This window comes from Martes martes (genome assembly GCF_963455335.1).
Source record: "Martes martes genome assembly, chromosome: 3".
NCBI lineage: Eukaryota > Metazoa > Chordata > Mammalia > Carnivora > Mustelidae > Martes > Martes martes.
The window spans coordinates 140,987,103-141,013,262 of NC_137890.1; the positions used below are offsets into that span (position 1 = coordinate 140,987,103).

General features: G+C 36.7%; 1 protein-coding gene across 10 annotated transcripts in view; it reads right to left on the minus strand.

Annotated features, from left to right (window-relative positions):
- The window catches only part of PKP4 (plakophilin 4), a gene marked incomplete at its 3' end in the record, with an annotated part of 243,502 nt that overhangs the window by 154,381 nt on the left and 62,961 nt on the right, over positions 1 to 26,160 (minus strand). For 9 of the 10 annotated variants that reach the window (XM_080797917.1, XM_080797913.1, XM_080797918.1 and 6 more), the window contains exon 2: positions 13,065 to 13,201. In XM_080797917.1, the coding sequence (XP_080654043.1) occupies positions 13,065 to 13,196 (132 nt within the window). In that variant the 5' untranslated portion in view covers positions 13,197 to 13,201. Of the gene's footprint in view, positions 1 to 13,064; positions 13,202 to 26,160 lie in introns of those variants that run through there. The other variant, XM_080797919.1, reaches the window with a different exon arrangement.

The window sequence follows — 26,160 nt, forward strand, 5'->3', positions numbered from 1 at the left end:
GACAGACATTGGCCCCTCCCATTAGCTTCCTCATCATGATGATATAAGGGCCCTTAGGCATGTAACCTCTGCCTGGTCCTTTGCTTGGCACCCTTTTCATGAGCCAAGTCTTAGTCTGGGCCCATCCCTCTGAGTATTCCTCCTTCTGGATCCAGGTCCCCCTAAGTGGTTCTGGGGTTGGAATATGTTGCTTCCACAACTGTTCTATCATCTCAAGGATAACAACTGTAGTGCATGTTTACTGAGTACCTAACTATTTTAATAAGATTGGAACCATTATGAGGACATAGGAGCCTTCACCCAAAGTTCAAAGTCACATAGCATAGCCAAGGGTAGAAGTGGGAGCTCCTGATCTTAACTACTGCCATGATACCCTTCTGGATCTGAAGACTGATAGTCATGCAAAATTTTCCAATTCAACTATGGTTCATTGACAAGTTTTCAATACCTTACAACCTGTATGAGGGTCTGTTCTTTCCTTCTCTGTCAACCAAAGTCTGTAGTAACATTTTATTGTAATTTTTATAAAGGCTTTTTTCCTTCCTAGGTCATCTTATTTTGTGGCTTCAGAATTTTTTAGAATTTTTACTAAGTACTACATGTGTTTTATAAGAAATTTAGAAAATACACAGGGAAAAGCCTGTGTATAACCTCCTTGAAAGTATCTCTTGTATTATCGAGTGCATGTGTGTATATACATAAATATGTATTTCTATAGAAGATTCTACACATATAGTTAGATAACTTGTTTTCATTTGTATTGTGAACACCATGTCATTAAAAATTCTTTAAAAATGTGATTTTTAATGGCTGCACAAACCCCATCAAATACATATACTATTATGTAATCTTTTTACTCATATTGGGCAATTAGGTTGTTGCTAATTTTCAGATATTAAAAACATCACTGTGATTAATATCTTTGTGTTAACAGTAAATATTTCCTTAGACTGGATCCCTAGAATTAGAATTACTGAACCAAAGACACAACCATCTTTAAGGCCTTGACTACAGATCATTAAAGTGCTTTCCAAAATGGTTGTACCAATTTTACTCTCACCAGTACTCCATGAAATTGCCAATATCACAACACTCATGCTGTTTTATCTTTGATTTAATAATTGCCAGCATAATGCAGATATATTCCCATTATTTTAATTCATATTTCTGTGATACTAGTGAGTTAAAAAAATCACTTCATGTGCATGTTGGTCCTTTATATTCCTTCTGTTGTCAAATACCCCCTTTCTCCGTACTCATTTGTAATTACTCTACATAGATTACATTCATTTTATTTACTCATCCAACAGGTGTATGCTAAACTACTGCTGCTTATCTTGTCCGGTGCTAAGGATACAAATCCTACTCTTTGCAGTCCAGAACACCTTTGGGAATTTCCTTATACGACATTTTCTGTGAAACTATATCTTAAGAAGATCTTATTACTGATGTTGACATTTTAAGCACAATCAAAATAATACTCCAAGAAAGACAGAAATTTGTTCCCAGCTCAAACTGCAGATTTTTTTGCGGGGGTGGGGGGGTGTCTTTACAAATTCAATAAGCCAACAAACCATGACTTAAGTTACTCAATATAAGTTTACAGGTTGCGAAATATCATACATGCTGAGACAATGAAAAATGCCACTGAATTCCTAAATCAAGCTCTGTACTGACAGGGTATTCTCCCTGTGGAGTGTCTACAACTTAGCTACTATTATCAAAAGTGAATCAGAACAGTAACAATGCCAATAGTGGCAGTCACCAGAGTAACATATCCATCCATCCAAGGAGTATGTGTAGCTCATGGACAAGAGGAAGCAGGAAAGTACAAGAGAATAACTGCAAAATCTAACTGATAACATGTAGTAATCCTTAATTCTTGGTTTGGAGTCTTAATTGAGTAAAGAAGATGCACTAGTTATTTTATAACATGGATTTCTTTCTTTTTTTTTTTTTTGAGATTTTTAAAAATTTATTTGATAGAGAGAGAGCACAAATAGGTAGAGCGGCAGGCAGAGGCAGAGGGAGAAGCAGGCTCTCCAGTGAGCAGGGAGCCCAATGCGATCCCAGGAAGCTGGGATCATGACCTGAGCTGAAGGCAGCCGCTTAACTAACTGAGCCACCCAGGAGCCCCATAACATGAATTTCTTATTTGTGATTCTTAAATTTGGTTACTCTCTGAAAAAAACAATCTTCAATTACCAAAAAGGATACCAGGGTGCAAGGGTGAATATATCTCATGAGATCCTGAATGTCTGAGAATATCCTTTTAATCCTTCACACATCAGACGATTTAGCTGGATGTAAAACTCTTAAGAGTATAAGCATTTTTCCTTCATCACTCTCAACACACTGCTCTACGCTCTCCTTATATCTACTGTTTCAGCAAAGCTAGATCTCAGTCTGATTTTATCTTTTGCAGATAAATCATGTCTTTTCTCTGGATTCTTGTAGTTTTTTTTCTCCTATATCTTTGTAAATATAAAATTTTGTCAGTTATTCCTAGACTGGTCTCTTTTCCATAGTGATGCATGGAATGTGATTACCCCTTCAAATCTGTATATTCACAGCTTTACTTTCTGCTTAGAAAAAATGTTTTAAAATTATATTAAAGTATTGCTTCTGTTCTAGCTACTATAAACTTTTGAGAACATTCGCAATGCTTATGTTAGATTTATTTTCTGTAGACTCCATGTCTAGTAACATCTATCATATCCTTTTTGTTCTTTTCCTTCCTATTCCAAGATAACTTCTTAACTACTCTTGTGACTGCCAATGATTCACCTTTCTTCTATATCCATTCTTCTCTTTATTGGCTCTACTACAGATTTTAATTGTCTAGTAAGCATCTCTGTAACCTAACTTCCTGGATATGGATCCCAGATTCCTTCCTAATTCACTGGGTAAGTTTGGGCAAGTTAATCAACTTCCCTGAGTTTCAGTTTCCCTGTAAGTAGGGGAAATAATAACAACTATCTGAATAATTCAGGGTTTTTGGTTAAAAGCAACAGAAAATGCCATGGCTAATTTAGGATTAAAAACAATTTACAGGGGTGCCTGGGTGGCTCAGTGGGTTAAAGCCTCTGTCTTTGGCTCAGGTCATGATCCCAGGGTTCTGGGATCGAGCCCCGCATCGGGCTCTCGGCTCCATGGAGAGCCTGTTTTCTCCTCTCTGCCTGCCTCTCTGCCTACTTGTGATCTCTGTCTGTCAAATAAATAAATAAAATCTTTAAAAAAAAAATTTACAGAAAAAATTTACCTATGTCACTTAAGACTACATATTTTCCCACCAAGTCCACTAAGGTGGGAAATGCATGGGATAAAGAAATTTGGATCAGATGTTCAGTGGCCAAAAAAATGGAGATTTTCAAAGCATTAACTCATGAAGTTGTGATAAAGAACACCAGAGATCCTCCATGTAAAGCACCTAGCACAATGCCTGGCACATGATAAGTAATAATGTTAGCTATTAGTATATTCTATATATATACTAATACACTAATATATGCTATATTAGTGTATTATATAATACATATATACATGTATACATATATACATTATATAATACATAATATATGTACATATATAATATATATACATAATATATATGCTATATATATAGCATATATATAGCAATATATATGCTATATATATAGCATATATACATATATAGCATATATATGCTATATATAGCATATTATATAGCATATATATAGCATATTATATAGCATATATATAGCAATATATATATAGCATATATATACATATATACATATATAGCATATATATGTGCTATATATATAGCATATTATATAGCATATATATAGCAATATATATATAGCAATATATATATAGCAATATATATATATAGCATATATATAGCAATATTAGTGTATTAGTAATTCCTAATAGATTTCTATTCCATAGAGTTCATTGATTCTTATATTCTATCCTTATGATAAAATCTTTTCCAAATTAATGTTTCCAGTAGTAGTGGTGGTAGCAGTGATGATGGCAGGCAGAGAAGAAAACAGCAGTCTGGCTGTACTAAGAGGCAGCAAACCCAGTAAAACAATGGGGGGGTTGGTCTTTGTGATCACAGAGGCAGACCTGGATAGATAACCCACTGGCCATTGTTCTTCATCCTGCTCTACTGGCTTTACAACAGGACAACTCTCCAACTCTGACAATAGGGTGAATGTCCTCATAGTTTTTAATGGGGGAATCAGAAGTAAGTTTTATCAAGGGCTCAGAAATTTAAAAAAATTCAACCAAATAAAATAGTTACACACCATTAAAATAAGTTCTCCTTACTCTGTGGTGCAAATCAAATAAGCTACCTGTAACAGCATTCTGTTCAGTACACATAGTTATACAAATAGAAGTTTCCTATTCTTACCTACAGACCATCAAATCTTCTCATCAGCTTAAAATAATGCCAACATGGGTGCCTGGGTGGCTCAGTGGGTTAAAGCCTCTGCCTTCAGCTCGGGTCATGATCCCAGGGTCCTGGGATCGAGCCCCGCATCGGGCTCTCTGATCAGCGGGGAGCCTGCTTCTTGCTCTCTCTGCCCGCCTCTCTGCCTACTTGTGATCTCTGTCTGTCAAATAAATAAATAAAAATCTTTAAAATAAAATAAAATAAAATAAAATAATGCCAACAGCAGCAATTACTAAGATACATTTCTCTGCAAAATAATTTAATAAGAATCCACTTTTTCATTATACTTTACTAACTGAAAAGGGAAAAATCAAGACCCTGCTGTAAAGCGCTTACATTATATGAAGAAAACAATATTCACCTTATTAAGAAACAAATGAGAAAATGGGGCAACGGGAAACTCCAGCCAGCTTCTCCCCTTACAAAAGTTATAGCTTTAAGCAAGAAACACATAAAGCAGCTAAGGTCATGAGTGATAAAAAGGAGGTGCCAATTACTCTGAGCTTGAGCAAGGTAGGCTTACTCTTTATTTTCTTTAATAAAACAATTTATAAAAATACTTGCAAAGGGGAGAACTGAGAGTTTACATCAACTTTATGATGGAAAGGAATTTTCTAAAGGAATAACAGAATGCAGAAATGCTCAATTTGAAGGAAATAGTAAGACTTAATTCTGCCAAAATAGTGTTAATAGAAGGTCCTATGCAGTGACTAAGGACCTTCACCTTGATTTTAAGCTTTATTTAGGAGAACTTGCAAATCAGATATATTTCCATTACAGAGGATGATACCACATGATAAATACTTTTCTGGTGTCATGCTGCTCTATAGGAATTTTCATATGTAAAAGTCTCTAAATTAAAATATAAAGAGCCTATACATTGAAAAATGCCTTGAGCTCCAATTTTTAAAGGAAAATTACATTTTTTCAAGAGCCAAGAGACTTCAATTCTAAGAAAACTATCTTTCAATTCATGACAGTCACATTCGTATCTGAAATATGATTTATATAGAGTTTAATTGCATAACATGCATTTATCTTAAGTTTCAATAATGTGCTCTTTCAACGTGCTTGCAGACTGTTTCTAATAATGCAATCCCTGAATTAAGGTCTGAGTATATAAAAACTCCTAAGACTCTATAAGCTAAGACAGAGATTTGTCTTCAAACTATTTGAAGAAAAAAAACAAACAAACCAAAACTTAGGAATGTCTAAAATGAAATAACCATAACCTAAATTACTTTGCTGAAGTACAAGCAGATCCAATCACTTTGGAAACAATACATTCATAATATATAAACATATACAGTAAGACCATATGGACCCATTTCTGCAAAAGTAACAAAAATGGTAATTGAGAAACTGAGAGCACTTCCACATAAAGACAGGCTGTTTTGCTATAGCTATAAAGTAACTGCAGGGTTATACCTGAGGGAAAAAGAATGTTTCTAAAATATTTTTCTCTCCAGAAATGATTCTAAAAAGAAAAATGATCACACAGTGCAGGGAATTCAGTGCTGAACGATCCTGTCACCTATTTAATCTCACCGACTCAGCAGTCAGTCATTTCCACTTTAATAGGATAAACTTTGCATGTACAGGGGAAAAATTATATCATATATTCATAATTTAACTCTGAACAGGAATGGTTATTCAACTGAAAAGGAAATTATCATTTTAAACATACCAAGTGAGGCTTAAAGTGTTAATAAAGGACAAAAACTCTATTACTTTCAAATGTAAACAAAAGGTAATGCTAATTCAACAGCAAAAATTGAAGTTAAAAATGCCTAAGTTAGCAAATTTATATAAAACTGATAGGATACAATACATATCTATAGCCACATATCTATAGCCTGCTTAAATAAAAAATAGGGCAAAAGTACACATTCTTGGATTTTGTAGTTTCATTAATGAACATTCAGACTGTGCCAATTACTTCACATAAAAGTATAAAATATGGTTTGTCCCTCTGCATTCTTCTGAGGGTGGAAACTGTACATAAGAGATCATCTTTGTAGGCCTCCTTAGCATCTCTCTCTCCTCCTTTTCCTGGATAGAGTGCTATAATCACAGAAGGCTTTCAATCAATATTTTTTATTTAGATAAAAGCAAGCACTAAAGCTAACTACAGCAGAATTGTAAACATTTTTACATTCTCAGTTCATTAGCCAATAAATATTTTTGGGCACCTACTATGTATTTCATGTCTGCACATGTGATCTAGCTATGCGTGAAAAGCCAGATGTAGTCTGTTCAAATTTCTGGAATTGAAGAGCTCTTCAAAACAAAACAAAACACACCAAAACAAAACAAATAAACAAAACCTAGAGTCTGGATAAACATAAAAAGATGTCTCCAACTGGATCAAATAGAACAAATACGCAGCTATTCGGGATGTACCTCTGGGACCTCTAATACTGGGCAACTTTGCTAACAGGTCCAGCTGATCATTTATCGGGCTGTCATAAAACGTATATACTTGTTGCTAACCTGGCAGTCTCATTTTTTTATGTTGCTGAGGACAAGTTTTTTGCATACACTCACATACTAAATAAACTTGATGGCCATACTCTGTTGTATTCCTTAACCACAGAGATACCTGAAATGGAGGATACCCTATACCATGAACACACAGAAGAGAAACATTATGTTCTGACCACAGCACACACAACTGAAGAGGGCTGATCGGAAAACCGACTGGCAGGGCTCAGAATTTTTGAATCCAGACCAAACAGTAACACAAGAGCTCTGCCACTTGACCTCATGCTGTATCACATCTCCATAATATTAAGAAGGTAAAGCTGTAAAATTTGATGATCCCACAGAAATCACTAAGAAAAAATCTTACCTTGTGTTTGATGATGCATTTCAGGCACAGAAGACTTCATCATACATAATTACAATTGCCAGGATAAGTCAGTTACCAGTGGGAAAAATGACTAAGTTACTAATAGGAAAAATGCGAAGTTTTAAGCATTGTACTTACACTGCTTTTAGCTAAGCAAAAAACTAAGCTTGTTTACGGCTGAAATTAAAATTCCGTCTTCTGCATGTGGTTGAGGTGTGTCAGAGAATGATTTCATTGTAAATAAACTTGGGGGCCAAATAAAAGGAAGCTGCTAAGGCAGGTGCACAACAGTTGAGTTGTTTCAGTTTCGGAGGAATAAAGTAAATAATTGTACTGGAATTTGTTCAGTTCTGGGCATTCTGCCATACAGGAAGGGTGTGTAATTACTGAAGTTAACATATCCATGTAAAAATGAAGTAATATCAATAGGGCACAGTTGGCTCCAAAGTTCCTTACTCTATCTTCAAAAATTAAGGATCTTTAATGACTCTCATTTCACTCTTTGATATTAAGGTTCCATTTAAGTTAATATGGCCACACTGAAGGTAGAATTGAAATTTTCACTGAAGTCAGAAAATACTGTTCTGAGGCTTCTCTCTAAGAGCCTCATAAGTAAAGTACATTGCAATTTTCACTCATCAAAGATAACAAAAGAAGTATATACAGTACATAATTTAGGACTTCACCAGAGTAATAGAGTACATGTAAAATGAGCATGTTTCACCAAATCTATTCTGTGCTTATGATTTCATGCTATCTGGATTGGCCTCAGCCTTAAATGTGGTTTCCAAACGTCTTAAATTGGAAGCCAAAAATAAAAGAGTGCAGTTTGTGAGGGAAGAGCAGAATGGAAGTTAAAGTGCCTGAGTATGGTCAAGTTCAAATAAAGATCTCAATTATGCAAGCAATTTAACGACAGAAAATAAAAGAGTGTAATAAAAATTATGTGTGATTCTACAGAATGCAAATCAACTTGCATCCTATATGGAGTCAAGAAATATGCTTATTAACCCTATGATTGGCCATATGGTCTTTTAAAGAGTTTCTATAATCCAGATCACATCCTATCAGTTATAAAAACTACAATATACTCTCCCAACTGATAGTAATGGCCCTTGGCTCACTGTTTCCTTTGTGCTTGTGAAGGTAGGACACTGACACATCTATGTGGCAGGGGGTGGTGGCAAAACTATGGATGAGCAGCCAGTGTGTTATCAAATTCCAATTCTTCTATATCCAAATATTTACCAACCACTTCAAGGAGAAATCAATCATTTAAACCTAAGGTTTTCACAGGAGGAGGCAGGGACCTTTTGAGATTACCACATCTGGCATATTTCTTTATTGTACTAGGTGTAAGATAATAAGCTAGGCACAGGCCATTCTTAAATTTGCCAGATACTTGAAAACTACCAGGATACCAAAAAATTCTTTATTTCCAGTATCTGTATTCATCATGGACTCCTGGATCCTTATTAAGCAGTTGAGCTGAACAGGAGAAACTGTCCAATGCTGATCCTGATTACAGCCAACTGGTGGCTTCTGTTTAACTGGCACCTCATGTAGTTCTGGATTTGAGTTCAAGGATCACATTATTTTGTTATTCTCATAGGATGACTTTCACTTCTCTTAAAGCATGATTTCTTCAGGGGTTAGCTCTATCACTTGGTATACATGATGCTGGTAGTTATTTTGTGACATTACCAAGATAAACCACATCCTCTTTTCCAGTTAAGTTGGATACATGGGATGAGAAATTCATAACACCTATGTCACTTTTTGACCACTAATAGGAAATAAAATTTTAGTTTGCTCCATGCAGAGATCAGATTTAATTCCTACATCAATATGGATACATTCAATTCAAATTGTGTAAAGGATAAAAATAAACCACTGAATAGCCACATTTCTCAGTGCTGTCTGTGAGATTCTCATGTTCAGTAATGCTCTATGAATGTGGCTACAGGTCCCATTATCTTCACAAAATAGTTAATTGGTGACGAAGTAATCTGAGAGCCAATATTATTCACCCACTCCCTTTCTAAGCAATCATTTCTTGCAAATCTAGTATCATTAAAGGCAATGGGGGGGGGGGAGCCTGTAAAATGTGTGTGAAACAATGTATAAAACATGGCTCTGTTGTTAGGAAGCTGATTATATACGGCAAGGGAGCATATAGTAAGAGTCAAAGCAGTGGTATGAACTGCTAAAGAGGAGAGGGATCTGACTTCAGCTGGGGTGCAAATGGCGTCCCAAAAGAGACAGAACTTGAACAGAAGCAGGCTACTTCTTTCTTTCTGCCAAAGAGCAAGGACGTTTTCTATGACTGCACAGGTATGCATCTAAGTGACTGACATCAATGTAAAATGTTATCACATTACAAAAGGGAGAGAATATGAAGCTCAACATTTTGCAGCTTCTGTCTTTGGGATCCTAGGGAAAGTATGGCCCAGCAGAGGAAGATTTAATTGTGGTTTTACACCCCAAATCCAGTTTCAGATATTAACAGACTAATGCTTTGTTAACAAGACTGCTTTGGTTGCTTGCTATTCCCGTCCCTACTGCTTACTGTGAATGGCCCAGGAGGAGTACATGTGAGGTATTTTTAGTGGCTTGGACGTACTTCTACTCAAGAAGAACCCAGACTTCCTATCTCAAAATTCAGGTGTGTGTTAAAAGATAATACTCTCCGGGGTGCTTGGCTGGCTCAGTCTTTCAGTATTTGCCCTTTGGCTCAGGTCATGATACCAGGGTCTTGAGATCGAGCCTGCATCAGGCTCCCTGCTTGGCGGGAAGCCTGCTTCTCCCTCTCCCACTCCCACTCCCCCTGCTTGTGTTCCCTCTCTCCCTCTGTCTCTGTCAAATAAATCAATAAGATCTTTAAAAAAATAAAATAAAATAAAATAAAATAAAATAAAATAAAATAAAATACCTTCCAATTTTTTAACCAAGTGCCTTGACATTATGTTTGAGTTGCACAAAATCAGCATGTTGGTAAAATTTATTTTTACACGCTCTATTTCTTATAATACATATATAAGGCTGTTCTAATTTGTGAGCTCAGCATGGTGAAGTTTTCAAAGTTTAATGCCATATAGAAGTAAAATACTGTCATAGCATAAATATAGCTCAATATACACAAAGTTGTTTTATCTTCATATCACTGTCCAAAGAAGGCTCACTGGGTGTGTATATGTGTGTGTATATGCATCTATATGCATATACACATACTTAAAAATAGAACCACCAGTTCCTCCTAAGAGGTGCCTTTTCTTCTTAGGTAGGAATGCCAATTTAAATAGTAATATTAGCCCCTACTGTGAGCACTCGCTAAGTGCTGGACACCACTGTAAGGATTTTACAATGGTTAATTTAATGTTCTCAATAACTATCATTGTCACCAATTTTTAGAGGAAAAACTGAGGCAGAGAGGTTAAGAAATCTTCCCAAGATGACACAGAAAGCAGTGGGTGCAGAACAGGAACCCAGGCTATCTACTCAACTGCTCTGAAAGGGTCTCTTCCTTTTGTACCCAATGAAACATTCTTCCTGACACATGGCTGCCACTCAAGGTCTTTTTTTTTTTTAATCTCAGAGCAGCTCATGTTTTCACTCCATGGCTGTGAACATTGCATTGTAGTGAGATTTAAAAAAAAAAGTAATACATCCTATCCAAGAATATTATTCTTTTGATATAAAATATTATCAAGGACATTAACTATTTCATTTGGGCCTAACACAATTAAGAATGTCACATTGACTATTTTCAAATCAAATATATAAGGTGCATAGTAACTAGCTTTTTGATGACTAACTGTTCTGTACTCTGTTTCACTGGGCAGATCATAGGGACTGACATTTGAGAAAAGTCGTAAGATGTTTCTAACCCAACTATAAAGAAATTAGAGGATCTTGCCTGGAAGCTTGAGTTGGCTATTTAAAAATCAGGTGAATATCCTGGAACAAGAGATGGATATGGTCTTGGGTTGAATGAAATGCTGAGTACTGAGCACTGATAAACAATTTTAAAGGAAATTAAGCATGAAAATTGCAAACATATATTAGTGGATTCATATTCTTAGAACAGGAATAGAAGAGTATAGCCTCCCACTAACTAAATAATCTGAGATATATATGGTAATTCTTCTCATAAAGAGCAAATACTTGTATTCTTTTGGCTATCTTCAGAAACAGGGACACTTCAAGCTATCTCCCACAAAATAAATTCATTCAGAACACTATTTATCACCAAAAGATAGAATGCTGACGTCATCTGAGGCTGCCAAGGAATTCCAGTGCCAAAATCATGATAGGTTTCCAATTTTCTTCAACATGCAGGGTATCATTCAGTCTCAAGGTACAAATGCAAAAGTTCCTGTAGCTATATTTACTGAACACAGTTTCTAGCTTTAAGTCAGTTCTGGGCATTTTGATAAATTTACCATTATGTTTCACCAAAATGGGGAATACACTCACAGCTCAAAATAAATCAGAGTCTTCTCATTTTACAGCTCCTTGGGTCAAATCTCAACAGCTATGAAGTACAATAAGAAAAGAGTCCTTTTTTCCTCCATAAAGGTGAGAGAAGCTTGATAATCTATATAGTGGAAAATGGAAACAGTACTGACTACAATTTTTTTATGTCTTCTCAAATTCTTAGTTTGTGGAATGTTTTGAAAACTTCAAATTTCAGTGGGGGAATGAAAGGTAATTTGATGTCTTGCTACTCAAATAAGCTATGAAATAACTTTTCTTGAAAACACAGTTTTAATGTCAAATATTCTGGAGTGTTCTTTCACTCTACATAGCTAGTTGTAAGTTACAGCAAAGAGTAAAATAAAGAGGTATTAAATATTCCTTTACTCTGTCATCATTAGTCATCTGAATTGCTGATACTGATTTTTAAAAGAACATTCCATCAAATATACACCTAATTTTATAACTCTTGAGAAGAGGTTTAATCATAAGGCTTAAAAAACTGGTAATATTAAATTATTTCCAACAGAAAAACCCTCAGAGAAGGCAAATACGTTTGTTTTGTTTTGTTTTTGAGGGAGGGAGTAGAGAAAAAAAAAAATACTATCCCTGGAGCTTTAAATTTACATTCACCTTATTAAGCTTCTAAATCTGAAGAAATTAAATTCAGGAATTCCAATTTCTCTAAGCACAATAATTTAGAAAGCTACTTGTATTTGAAGGATAAATAGCATTAAGCACCTTAAAATAAAAAGTCAACATAAACATGACATTGAAGCAAACTGGCACAGTTTGACAAGTTTTAGAACACTAGCTCACAAAATGAATATACTTTGATTCAGACAAACACAACAAATACAGCCTTTATCCAAAAATCACAAAGACAGCCTATATAATACCTATATTAAAATGTTAAACTGTTCCACATATCTAAAGATATTACAGGCCTCAAGTTGCCAGAGTCCTGACAGAAAAGTCAGCAGTGTAAAATATGCTTCACAAGGCTTGGCGTGCATGCACACACTCTGCAATGTGGGAGAGACAGAGACACCAAGCACCATCGATATTGTCCTTACTTGCAGACGCACAAGTATCCTGCATGTTCCGATTCTGACTGGCACCTGGAGCGGCTCTACGTGCCAGTCATCCCAATGTACTCAGGGATGTAAACACCTTATAATTAAAAAACGTGAAGGCATCAAGGACGTTAGACAAGTTTAAAACACATCCAAAGATCAATTTTTAAAGGCAATGAAGAAATAATTGATTGTAAATTCCAATAAGAGGCTATACCTGCTCCTTCACGGAAGCTAGAATAGTGGTGGCTGTGGTCTCGGGTTCCATGCCTGGGCCAGTGGAGGCAGCTTCCTGGCGGGTCTGTGGTTGCCCTTCCTCCACCAGTGAGGCCTGCTCAGGAGCGGGCATTCCTCCTGCAAACAAGCAGACAAAGAGTTAACACTTGTTCATGCTCTCCTGTGGAAGAACAGGCAGGGACTGAGGATTTGCAGATGGTTCCTAGGATGTACTATGGACTTCTACGCACAAAGATCACAACTCCTTACAGCTATTTGATTTTTAAAAGCAACATCTAGGGCCAAAAGTATAGACAGTACGACTGAATACTAAAATATTAATAGTAGTAGTAGCAGTAATAATACATACTAAGAAAATGTATAAACAACATCATAGCAAAAAAAAAAAATGACTAAAGTGTTGGGGAAGAGGGCTCTGAGTTAAAAATGTACTAAGGACAATAAAACTGTTAGAAGCTTGCTGAATCACTGATTTTTCTAATCAGATAACCAATGAGTAAATATGATTATATCATGAAACAAATAATAATAAATCCTCTAGATTGCTACAGGGGCCAGTTTGTAAAGTTCCCATACCAGAAGATGTCTACAAATACACAAATGCTTTACCAGTTACAGAAGAGGATTATGCAATTAAAAAAAAAAAGGTTTTAAACTTAGGCTAGAAAATAAACAAAAGTCTCCTGTATTTAAAAGAAACGGAAGTCATTAATAACTAGAACAAGGATATCTTTGGTGGACTATTATAGCTAATGTGGTTTCCTTAGAAGAATCTGATTACCAAGGATGCCTGGGGGGCTCAGTGGGTTAAAGCCTCTTCCTTCAGCTCAAGTCATGATCTCAGGGTCCTGGGATCAAGCCCCGCATCGGTGGGGCGGGGGGGGGGGTGTCTCTGCTCAGCAGGGAGCCTGCATCTCATCTCCCTCTCTCTGCCTACTTGTGATCTCTGTCAAATAAATAAATTAATAAAATCTAAAAAAAAAAAAAAAAAAAAGAGGAATCTGATTACCCAAAAATGACAACGGCAATGGAGATGGTATTTAAGGAGGGTCTATTTTTCAGACCCACAGATTATGAAAGGATGAGTTCTAAAGCGATGGAGTGCCTCAACACACCTAGAGTGATGATGTGCTTGCCAGACCACTGACCTGATAAGGATTTTTCATGAATGCAGAAGACTGGAGAAAGATTCCCACCTAAAATGCTGTGAAAATTTTAGTAACTTGTTTGCATAGCAGTCTGTTTCCTTGAGGGCATAGCCTATCATACCATGAGACTAGTCTACTGCCTGGCATATGTAATAGGTATTCAATACATGTTTGTTGAATAAATTAATATATAAATGAAGGACTGACCATCTTTTCCATGTCTCATTGGAGTCATCAGGCAAATCTCACCAAGTGTGTGATACTCATGAGATCTTATTTGTTCAATGTGTTACTCTGTAAACTCATATATGGATACGTCAGACCATAAATGCTATTCTCAACATTCTTCATAGTTTTCTCATAAAAATCACTCTATTGTTATATTTTTATTTTTTTATCAACTTCCACAATGTTCAATTCCATAGTATGATCTGGGGATTTTTTCCCCGTTCCCTCAAATTTCAGTATCAGTTTGCTTTTTCTAAAATCATCATCTGTAAGAGAAGGGAAGATACACACATACCACCTGACCTCTCTCCTTCTCTCATCCTCAGTCTTCTGACTTACACATTAGTGAAGGTGGGTTTGGGTTCCAGGCTTCTAATAGTAGTGGCTTTATTCTTGCCATATTAATAGGCAGAAATGGGCAGTGAATGTGATGAGTTTGTGCATTTTCCCTAATGCCAGCTTCATGAAGAGTCCGTATGCCTACTCTAGCAGGTAAATTCTGTCTTTCGTTTCTATGGTGCCCAAGCTTAGGTAGAGCCTTACCTTCAAGGAGAAGGATCTCCTTAAGTATGAGCAGAGGAGGAACTTCATTCAGTCTTGGGATAACTGGGTCTAAGATCAAAACCCAAGTGCCCTTGGACAAGTTGCCATTGTTGAGCCCCACTTTCATCCTCAAAAAAGGATTTACTAATTCTTTCTACAGCAGAATGGAAGGATTTTATGGGAATCTTTATTTTTTAGTATACATGGTAGGCCTGAGATATAAAATATACTTACAATATCATCAATTGAATAAAATAGCCCATTTCTGTATTTATCAGGTACTCAACAGAAACAAGATATGAAGTCTATAAAGAAAAAAATGCCACACATAAAGATCTTAGACTAACATTTAAGGCAAGTAAAGATATGAAAGTAGTCTATGCCATTGAAAAACTATACACCTTAAAATAAGCAGATGGTTGCAAAGAACAAAAATGTTACTATGCAACAGTGAAACAAATAATGCCAAGAATCAAAATTTTTAAATGTCAAGAGTATAATATCACGAAATACCAATGTGTAAGGAAAAGAGAAACAAATTCAGTGAACAAAGAAAATCTGAGAAAAGGAGAAAACAGAAGCATCACTGGGGAAGTAATTATTAATTATTCACATAAACAGGAAGAACCTTGCTGAAACATATAATTATATTATTCTAATTATATCATTATAAGTACACCACACTTATTTCACCGTATTTACTCTGATGATTCTGACTGTCCAGGACCAATATCAGAAGAGCATTTTCCAAATACCACTCTGCCCACATGTGCAGGGGATAGGGGTTCAGGCATAAGACAGGGTCACTGACCATTGTAGCGCTTCATCACCTAGCTGAGGCAGCAAAATATGATTAGATCAAGGCTAAGTATAGCAAGATGGAAGAGATGGATTAGCACCACCAAAGTTGATGGTTAGAGGCTGTGAAGCACTTAGGAATTTGTAAAAGAAACCAGTATCAGGCAGGAGAGGGGTTTTTCATAGGCAGGGATGATATTTTTTATTCTCTGATTTCTCCAAGACTGAAAGGTATTGCAGGCACTCGCTAACGCTGCTGGGCTGAAGAATGACCACGGTGCCTATGTGTACCTAAGAGACACTTCACTGCCCCTCATTTCGGCAACAGTCCCCAAATAACAGAACCCAACACTGGGCAGAGGAGGGATGCCACAGGACTGACACGTTCTAATTGTAATAAGGTCTTCTATCCAGTTCCCTGTAGTTCTCATAACAATTTAAGAAGTTACAGGAATCAAGCTATGATTAGAATCACAGAGTGAGATTATTACTTCTCCCCATTAGCAAAGGAAAAAAAAACATCAAAAGAACTTTCGGTGTTCTTTGCTTCTACAGCAAAGGGACTGTGAGAAATAAGGCCTTGTGCTTCCTTCCATGACTTCAACTTGCCTGATCTGGACAAACACATTCTAGGGACCTGAGAAAACTGAAGTATTCTGGGGGCTCTCTGGAGAATCACAGGGAATGGCAGAGATGCCAGAAAACTGGCAGCAGGAAAATGCCACTGCTGTTTTTGAAGAAAAAAAAGTAGACTCTCTTTACATCATAAACTAGAGAGCTAGACATGGATCTTAGGTGAGATTCTTAAAAGGATTTTATCCAAGAGATGATCTGTGAGAACCAGAAAGGGGCACACCAAAGAAAAGTCATGTTAAGCTGTTCTAATTTCTGTCTCTGGCAGCGTAACCATGGAAATGTAGTGTGTCTAGACTCCAGTGAGGCATGTATATTAGAAGTCCCCGAATGATATTATAATCAGCAGAGAACTGGGGCTGGCACAGGGCAACTGCTGACTCTCACAGTCTTTTAATGGCTGAAGAAAACATACTATCCTATAAAGGTTTCTAATGTAATGCCGGAGAACTTTGATCTTGACTCAATCCTAACCAAAAGTTTAGCTATAGTGTAAATAATACACAGGCACACTCAAATTCTTCAATGACTATGAATACTGAATTAATTCATATAATAAAATAAAAACATAGAAAACATTGCTCTATAGCAGTAATGAGCTGCCTCTATGTGACAAAAACAAGAGGAATAAATCTGGGGTCTTATACTGAAGTTAGCTTAGCAGAACACTGGGGAAAAGATTTAGGCACTTCAGGTTCAAGAGCAGAATGAGTGAGTGAACCATGTATGAGACAAAGGTCCTCCAAAGACAAGGTGATTTTATACTGTACTGACATCAGCATTTAAGATGACAGGAAGAGGGGGACATATGAGTGTACACCTCTCCTTCAGGCTCCTTGGGACATGTTCAGGTACAATTACAGATGGCACATTTGTAGAAACAGACACAAATGTATCCATTCAGGAGAGGATGAGTAGGATGGTGAAGGTATTCAGTCATTCCTACCAGTCATAGGAATAGGGACAAAATGACTGATAGCTCCTGCTCCTTAGGAGCTCAGACCTTAACAGTGTGGGGGGAGGAGGGCACACAGGAAGGGCAGTTAATGGAACAAGAAGAGTAAGTCTGATCTCAAAAAGAGGACTGTGTAGACAAGCAGATGTCTATAAACCTCTGAAGGACTGCCACTGACAAACGAGGTTAGACATTTTAGGCTATGATCCTAAGAGTTAGATTAAAACCTAATGGTTTTGGGGGCACCTGGGTGGCTCAGTGGGTTAAGCCTCTGCCTTCGGCTCAGGTCATGATCCCAGGGTCCTGGGATCGAGCCCCACATCGGGCTCTCTGCTCAGCAGGGAGCCTGCTTCTCCCTGCCTCTCTGCCTACTTGTGATTTCTCTCTCTGTCAAATAAAAAATTAAATAATTTAAAAAAAAAAAAAAAAAAAAAAAAAAAACCTAATGGTTTTGTAACAAACCTGTATTTGCCTTTATTACTGTCTTTATACTTTTAATCAAATTTGGCTAATGGTTATATTATTTTTAATCAAAATAAAAGGTTGAGCCATGAGAGGAAGCTTAGCAAATTCTTTCCCTTTGAAGCAAACATTCAAGTGTCTGAGGCAGACACTAAGATAAGACAACTTCTACATTCCGAATTGATGTGAGTGTTCCTCAGTTTTCAGAATGTTGTCTATCATATCACAGCTATCTGTTAAAAGGCACCTGGAGGGCAGGAAGCTGTACTTTTCCTGAAGGCATGATGGACACTGGAAATCTTCATGCTGTTTCTCTGTTTGGCTGTACAAAGCTGAGATGAGTTTGTGACCAACTCTCACAAGTGTCTTCTTATTTTATCCCAAGCTTTACTTACTAAATTTCCCCATGCCCAGGTCTATTTGCATCATTTTGTTGAACTGCATTCTTTTACACCTTGTAAAAACACTTTTTGGAAGGCAGAATATGTACTTTCACTGTAATCTTTATTGAAGACAAAGAAGCTTTTATGTGCAACTATTAATATTTGTGTACCTTTGTGTATCTCAATCTTACAGTGAACTATCACTGACTAATGGAAAATTCTCCTGCCCAAGGTTGCAGGTTAGATACATTCAAGAGTGAGTACTGAATCTTGATGTGGATATAATAAATGCAGGGTATGGATGTAACATACAGCTATGCATGTAATATATATGGGCAAAACCTATGATTCAATATCTATAATCACTTTTACCACAGATGATACTAACCCACAAAATCATCTCTGAGCTAAATCTTTCTGGGATAGAAGATCAACTACATACTGTATTGTCCTCTATTTACTCATTTCTACTCTCCTTACTGATAATTTTTGGCAAAAGTATACTAACTATACTTTGCTTCATCTTACCAGTGATATAAACTGGTGTCTATATATTTTTCTCTCCTCTTGCAGTAGTATTTTGGACTATAACATATCTCATGACTTCATTTTGAACACTCAGAAAATGCTATGATGGATGATGACAACCATTTCAAAACTGACAGGACAAAATTATGAAGCCTAAGAACAAGTTAAGAAAAATAATAGAACAGAAAATAAGCATGATTATTTAAATTTTATTCAAACTAAAATAGAGGATAATAAAGATTTTGGAATAAGCATTCGGTGAACAAAATACTGTAACAGTAAAAACAGAAAAAAATCACTGAGTATCCTATGTAGTAAAGACAAGTTTCTTTGCTTTACTTATAATGAAAGTGCAACTACAGAAGAATGAGGTACTGGGAAATCAGGAATATGCCTCAGAAGTTAAACACCTTCAGGACCATATGGAATCTATTCTAGAATTCTAAAAGGAGTACTAGATGAACTTTTCACAGTTAGGGTTTTAAAATATCCTAGAAGTAAGAAGCATTTCTAAAATCTGCAACTCTTTAGGAAGCTTACAGATAGTTACATACTAAACTTCTAATCAGACAGTTCATCCAAAAAATTGAAACTTCTTGGCAAGAATTTGTTTAGAAGGGAGTTATATGCCAAACAGCACAGTAATTCCAGAGAATAAACTATATATAGCAGTTAAGTGTTTTGGCTTATAGATTTTACAATCAAAAGATCAGTGCAAGATAACCTGATATTTTAATTTTTTTTAATTTATTTTTTTTAAAGATATTTATTTATTTATTTATTTGACAGAGAGATCACAAGTAGGCAGAGAGGCAGGCAGAGAGAGAGGGGGATGGGGGGATAAGGCTCCCGGCAAAGCAGAGTCCGATGCGGGGCTCAATCCCAGGACGCTGAGATCATGACCTGAGCCGAAGGCAGAGGCTTAACCTACTGAGCCAACCAGGCACCCAATAACCTGATATTTTTAAAAAGGCAAAAGGTGTAAACAGACATTTCAGAGGAGAGGAAATCTAGGTGGCCAAAAATGAGGTGCTCAACCTCATTAGTAACTAGAAAAATGCAAATTCATACTACAATGAGATATCAATAAACAACCCCCAGAATGACAAAACATTAATCAATATCGAAATCTGGTGAAAATGCAGCAGGCTGCTGACTGGGGGGGAAAGGAGCCAACACTTGGGAATACATTTTGGGATCTACAGAGTCGAGCTGCTGATACATATACTCCATAGCCCAGTAATTCCATTCCTGATATACAGAGATATTCTTCACACAAACACAGGAGAGCCATATAAGGAAGGTCATGGTCACATTCTGTGGAAGTTCTGAATTGCAAACAACCCAAATGACAACAGTGAAATGGGTAAATACATTGTGGTATAGTCATGCACTGTGTTTCATCTACAACAAGTGAACAACAGCACTATACAACAAGAATGACTCTCACGAGCATACTGTTGAATAAAAGAAGCCACAAAAGAATACAAACAGTAGAATTCCATTTATAAGTAAAGTTTTAAAAAACAGGCAAGATAAATCTGTTTATTTTTTTTTTAAAGATCTTATTTATTTATTTGACAGAGAGAGAGATCACAAGTAAGCAGAGAGGCAAGAAGAGAAAGAGGGGCAAGCAGCCTCCCTGCTGAGCAGAGAGCCAGATTCAGAGCTTGATCCCAGGACCCTGAAACCATGACCTGAGCTGAAGGCAGAGGCTTAACCCACTGAGGCACCCAGGCGCCCCATGACAAATCTGTTTATTAAGGATGAATTTGTAGGGCAGCAAACTCTTTGACCACAGCCACAGCAACTTCTTCCTAGAAACATCACCAAAGGCAATGGAATCAAGGACAAAAATGAACTATTGGGACTTCATCAAGATCAAAAGCTTTTGCACAGCAAAGGGAACAGTCAACAAAACCAAAAGACAACTGACAGAATGGGAAAAGATATTCACAAATGACATATGAGATAAAGGCCTAGTATCCAAAATCTATAAAGAACTTATCTAACTCAACACCCAAAGAACAAATAAGCTAACCAAGAAATGGGCAGAAGACATGAACAGATTTTTTCTGCAAAGAAGACATCCACATGGTCAACAGATACATGAGAAAGTGCTCAACATCACTGAGCATCAGGGAAATACAAATCAAAACCACAATGAGATACCACCTCACACCAGTCAGAATGGCTAAAATTAACAAGTCAGGAAACGACAGATGTTGGCGAGGATGTGGAGAAAGGGGAACCCTCTTACACTGCTGGTGGGAATGCAAGCTGGTACAGCCACTCTGGAAAACACTATGGAGGTTCCTCAAAAATGTTGAAAATAGAGCTACCCTATGACCCAGCAACCGCACTACTGTGTATTTACCCTCAAGATAGGAATGTAGTGATCCAAAGGGGCACGTGCACCCGAATGTTTATAGCAGCAATGTCCACAATAGCCAAACTATGGAAAGAACCTAGATGTCCATCAACAGATGAATGGATAAAGAAGAGGTGGTATATATACACAACGGAATACTATGCAGCCATCAAAAGAAATGAAATCTTGTCATTTGCAACAAGGTGGATGGAATTAGAGGGTATTATGCTGAGCGAAATAAGTCAATCAGAGAAAGGTAATTATCATATGATCTCCCTGATACGAGGAATTTGAGAGGTAGGGTGGGGGGTTTGGGGGGGTAGGGAAGGAAAAAATGACACAGGATGGGATCAGGAGGGAGACAAACCATAAGAGACCCTTAATCTCACAAAACAAACCAAGGCTTGCTAGGGTGTGGGGGATAGGGATAGGGTGGCTGGGTGATGGACACTGGGGAGGGTATGGGCTATGGAGAGTGCTGTGAAATGTGTAAGCCTGATGATTCACAAACCTGTACCCCTGGGGCAAATAATACATTATATTTTAATTGAAAAAAAAAAAGGATGCCTTTGTAGGAAATGACTCTCAAAGTCAAAGGAGTGGTTACTTCTGCAAAGAAGGTGCGGGGGTGATTTTACAGGGGACATTAAGAGCTTCTGGAGTGCGGACTAGTATGGGCAATTATTAACGGATGTTTTTTAGCTGTATATGCATTTTATGGGCTTTTCCATAGATTTTTCATGAAAAAGGAAAAATAATTTGGCAGAACAAACTTACATGATAAATTTTTATTATATGTGATCTGTAAATAGAAAAATTTAGAGTATTTATAAATAGAATGCAATAGTGTTTAACAGCTTAACTACTAAAGACCATCCTTTTTAAAGAGAACCCATCTACTTCTGGTTATAAAACTACGCTAAAAAAAACTTCACTAAATTTTATAACTCATAAATGTCGTGAAGGTATTTACTTCAGGAAAAAAAGAGGCTTACACTAACGCATGTCTGCAACCCCATATATCATTCACTAATAATTTCTGAAAATAAAACACATAGTTAATATATAACATCAGGGCCAACAGTGCTCACACCTCCAGGCAGCAGTTCACATTGTGTTCTATATGAATGATGCTACCTGGAGTGTGCAGAGTATGGACACAGTTCCTGTAACACAGGTAAACATTGAAAAACTGTTAGTAAAACCAAAAGGTATCTTATTTGTTATGGACAGCAAAGAAGGAGAAATGGAAATCTCTTTTTGGAAAATGCTACAGGCTCACCTTGTAGGATTTGGGATCTGTTACACAGATGAGGAAAAAGGAGGAGAAGCATGGAATGTTAAGGGCTGATGAAAAGATAGGACAGGGATAATCAAAAGGCTAAGAATGTATTTAAAGCTGAGAGGTGATTACTGGATCAAAAGGCATGATGAGCACACATTTCCTCTCTTTTCCAACTCGAAACACCATGAAATGACAGAAAAGTTATTTTTCTTTTTTAAGATAAGAAAATTAGTAGAAATTTTAAAAATGCCACCAGTATTCTAAAAAGTCAGAAAAATAATGAGTATGAACCTATGGCAAAATACCAGAGGGAACCACAGCACCAAACAGAAGAGGGACTGCTTTGGAGCAGGCTGCGGAGAGATGGAGGGCAGGCTGCGGAGAGATGGAGGGCAGGCTGCACAGAGATGGAGGGCAGGCTGCACACTCAGGCTACTCAGGTAACAGATCCTAGGTTCTTAGGTCAGGGTCAAGATAAGATGACGAAGGGCAGAGCTAATGCAGTAATCAGCTACTGATGCCCAGAAGGGACAAATTCCCTAAACAGGAAAAGTGAAGAATGTAGAAATAACATTGAAGGAAGCTTTACTTAGCCCGGGGGGGGGGGGGGGGGGGAGGCTGCTTAAGATTCTCTCACTCCCTCTCCTGCTACACCGCAACCCCCTCCCAAATAAATAAATAAATAAATAAAGTAAGGAAAGCTTATTTTATTTCCTTGCCAACCAAGACTTGTGTGAAATTTAAAAACCACTGCTTGAGTCACTGAGATTTAAAAGGACTTGTTACATGACAGGCAAATGAAACTAATACAACCATTAATGAGGATAGGGGAAAAAATTTATATTATTTTTAAGAATCATAAGATTAAAAAATTAAATTTTTCATGCTGAATTATAAAGATATTATTTCTTTAAAGCATTATTGATCTTCCACTTATATATTACACTATAAACTAGACGTTATTGAGAGTTTAATGATGAATAAGACCCTGGCCTCCAATCCAATTTACAGTCTAAAAGGGAAGACAAATAAAAAAGCAACTACAATTAAAATGCAGCCTGAGATGAGCAGGGCACTAAGAGCTCAAACACAGAAGGCAGGTGCTCAAAGAGGGGTTTCAAAAGGCATGAATATATGCGGATGCTATTCCAGGTGCACCAGAAGGTGGGGGGGGAGCCCATCTATAATGTATTAATTTTATTAAGCTTTTACATTTAAAATTTTGCTTTAGATTCAATAGATTTCTCAAAAACCTCCCTAGACTATTGTTTCATATCACTCGCAATTAAGAATATCTAAGCCGTATCAAATCTCAAGCTGTTTAAATAAAAGATTTGTTTTTATCGTTAGTTTTTCATATCAAATGCTAGTGTTAACAAAGATTAAAAACTAATGAAATCACTAACACAGCACATATGGGGATTTTGAAATATGGTAATTTATAAGTGAATTACTAGAGGCAATAAAAATAATGTAAAATTGTTTAATTAAGGACTTGGGCATTTAATAATATTTATAAGGTCTATTAAAAACAAAAAGTATACAACTATAGTAACAACCCGCTATTTTACGCAGTGGTTGTCTTTTTAGTTCATTATATTGATTTTTCTTTTTACATGGACTAGCTAAATGATTTTCAGTGTCCTGGGATTTCTACTAAGCTGTCTAGTTGATAATAACCTACTTATGTATTAAATTTCTTAGAAATTCTGCATTAGGCTTCTATTTAAATTATACATTCACTTGTAATTTGAAAATTTCCATTTAAAATTTAAAATTCAAAGTATGGTCCATAAATGACTTCCAGTACATCAAAAACAAAGTTCCTGGGATTAGTACATCTGGAAAATACTACAGAGCCTATTTCCTCTTGAAGATCCCCAAAACCTTATTTTCTAACGGATGATCCGTGGACCAGTCACACTGGCAGCACCTTAGAGCTTATAAGAAAAGGCAGAATTTCAGGCCTCACCCAAGACCTACTGAATCAGAATCTTCATGTGAATATGATCCCTATTGTACACACCTTCAAGTTTAAGAAGCAGCAGTATAGAGCATTTAAAAAACTTTGAGAAATCTTATAGTAAATGAACCTGTTTAATCACATCTTACTCAGCACCGCACATTTGTTGACCCCTATGGTTTTTGAGGGTCGCCTAGTAACACTTTGAGAAACGTACTTTGAGAACTTCCACAATATAACAATCCGTATTATTAATGAGCAAATGTAGCTAGAAAAAGGCATTGCTCCATCCTTTACAAGTAAAACTGGGCTCTTCCCAGCTTTTCCAGTGATGTCAGTTTATTAAAAGAAAAACATTAATTAAGTACTTTTAAGAAAATGGGAAAGAAAAATTTAAGCTCTTTTCAATAAAGATTCCTGCCAACAAAATTAAGCATGAAATTGTGTTTTGGCTGTAAGTTGGGTACCAATTTCTTAGAAAACTTAATTTCTAAATGAAGGAATAAATGATTTTCCAGAAAAAGAACCCAGCCCGCTCCAGGTCAGGTGTGAGTTTTAATTATATTTTTCATGCTCGCCTCACGAACACTCATGTGGAAAAAGACTAGGTGTGTATATAGTGCCTATTGGTGCTTTGGTTGGAGAGATCAAATCCTCATCTGGGATATAACAATTGGTTTAAAAGGTGTGAAGTTTGGGGTAGGTATTTATCTGTAAGATGTCTTACTGAAAGTACAAGTGAAAAAGAAAAAGTTGACAGTTTTGAGTAAGAGTATCATCAAAAATACTGACTCTATACATATTTAAAGTTACTTTTAATAATGCTGATTTAGGGGGGCCTCGGTGGCTCAGTTGGTTAAGCATCTGCCTTTGATGCAGATCAGGATCCCAGAGTCCAGGATGGAGCCCCGCAGCAGGGAAGTCTGATTCTCCTTCTCTCTCTGCCGCACTCCCTCATTTGTGCTCTCTCACCGTCTCTATCTCAAATAAATAAAATCTTAAAAAAAAAAAATGCTGACTTAAGCAATGATGGATCTAATGATTTCCAATTTCATAATAGTTCTTTAGTGTACAAGGGAAAATTTTAGGCATCAAAAATAAAGCCCAGGAGATTAATAAATGTACTAAGAATCCTTTCTTTCTGTCCCTGTCTTCAGCAAGTTTAAGTTAGAGACCTGATAGTTGTCGTTCAGTCTCATTTATTCAGTTTAGATTCTGTATGTTTAATGCTGTGTTTTATTTCCAAGAAGACAAACATATTTTCACACCTAACATCTCCAAACAGCTTTCTGAAAAAAGCACAAGAAAAAATACCAACCATCACAAAGTTCCTAGAATTTTGTTGATTACAGATGGCTCATCAGGGAACCATACTGTAATTTCCAATTCAGTGTTCTGCATCCCTCAACCACACAGTCTAGGTTCAGTGAGAGCAGGGACTATCTTCATCTGTATCTCCACTGTGTTTCCAGCAGCAATAAAAATGCCTGAAACACAGTAGGTGTTCAACAGGGTTTGTTCTGTGAAAGAATGAAACAAACTGAGGGAGAGAATGGCAGTATACTGTGTTCCCACTGAAGTAACAATTACATGGAAGATAGTGTCAGGTTTCAGAACCATCAAGATGCTAAAGCAGCTCACAGTCTAGAAGGAAAGAAAGGAATAAAAACAGTGTGACAAACCCAACAGTAAAGATACATAAAACATACCACAGGAGGAGGGTCATCAGGAAGATGAGTTTCCACAAAGACAAAGAGGTAGAAGAGAATGCTAATGGTC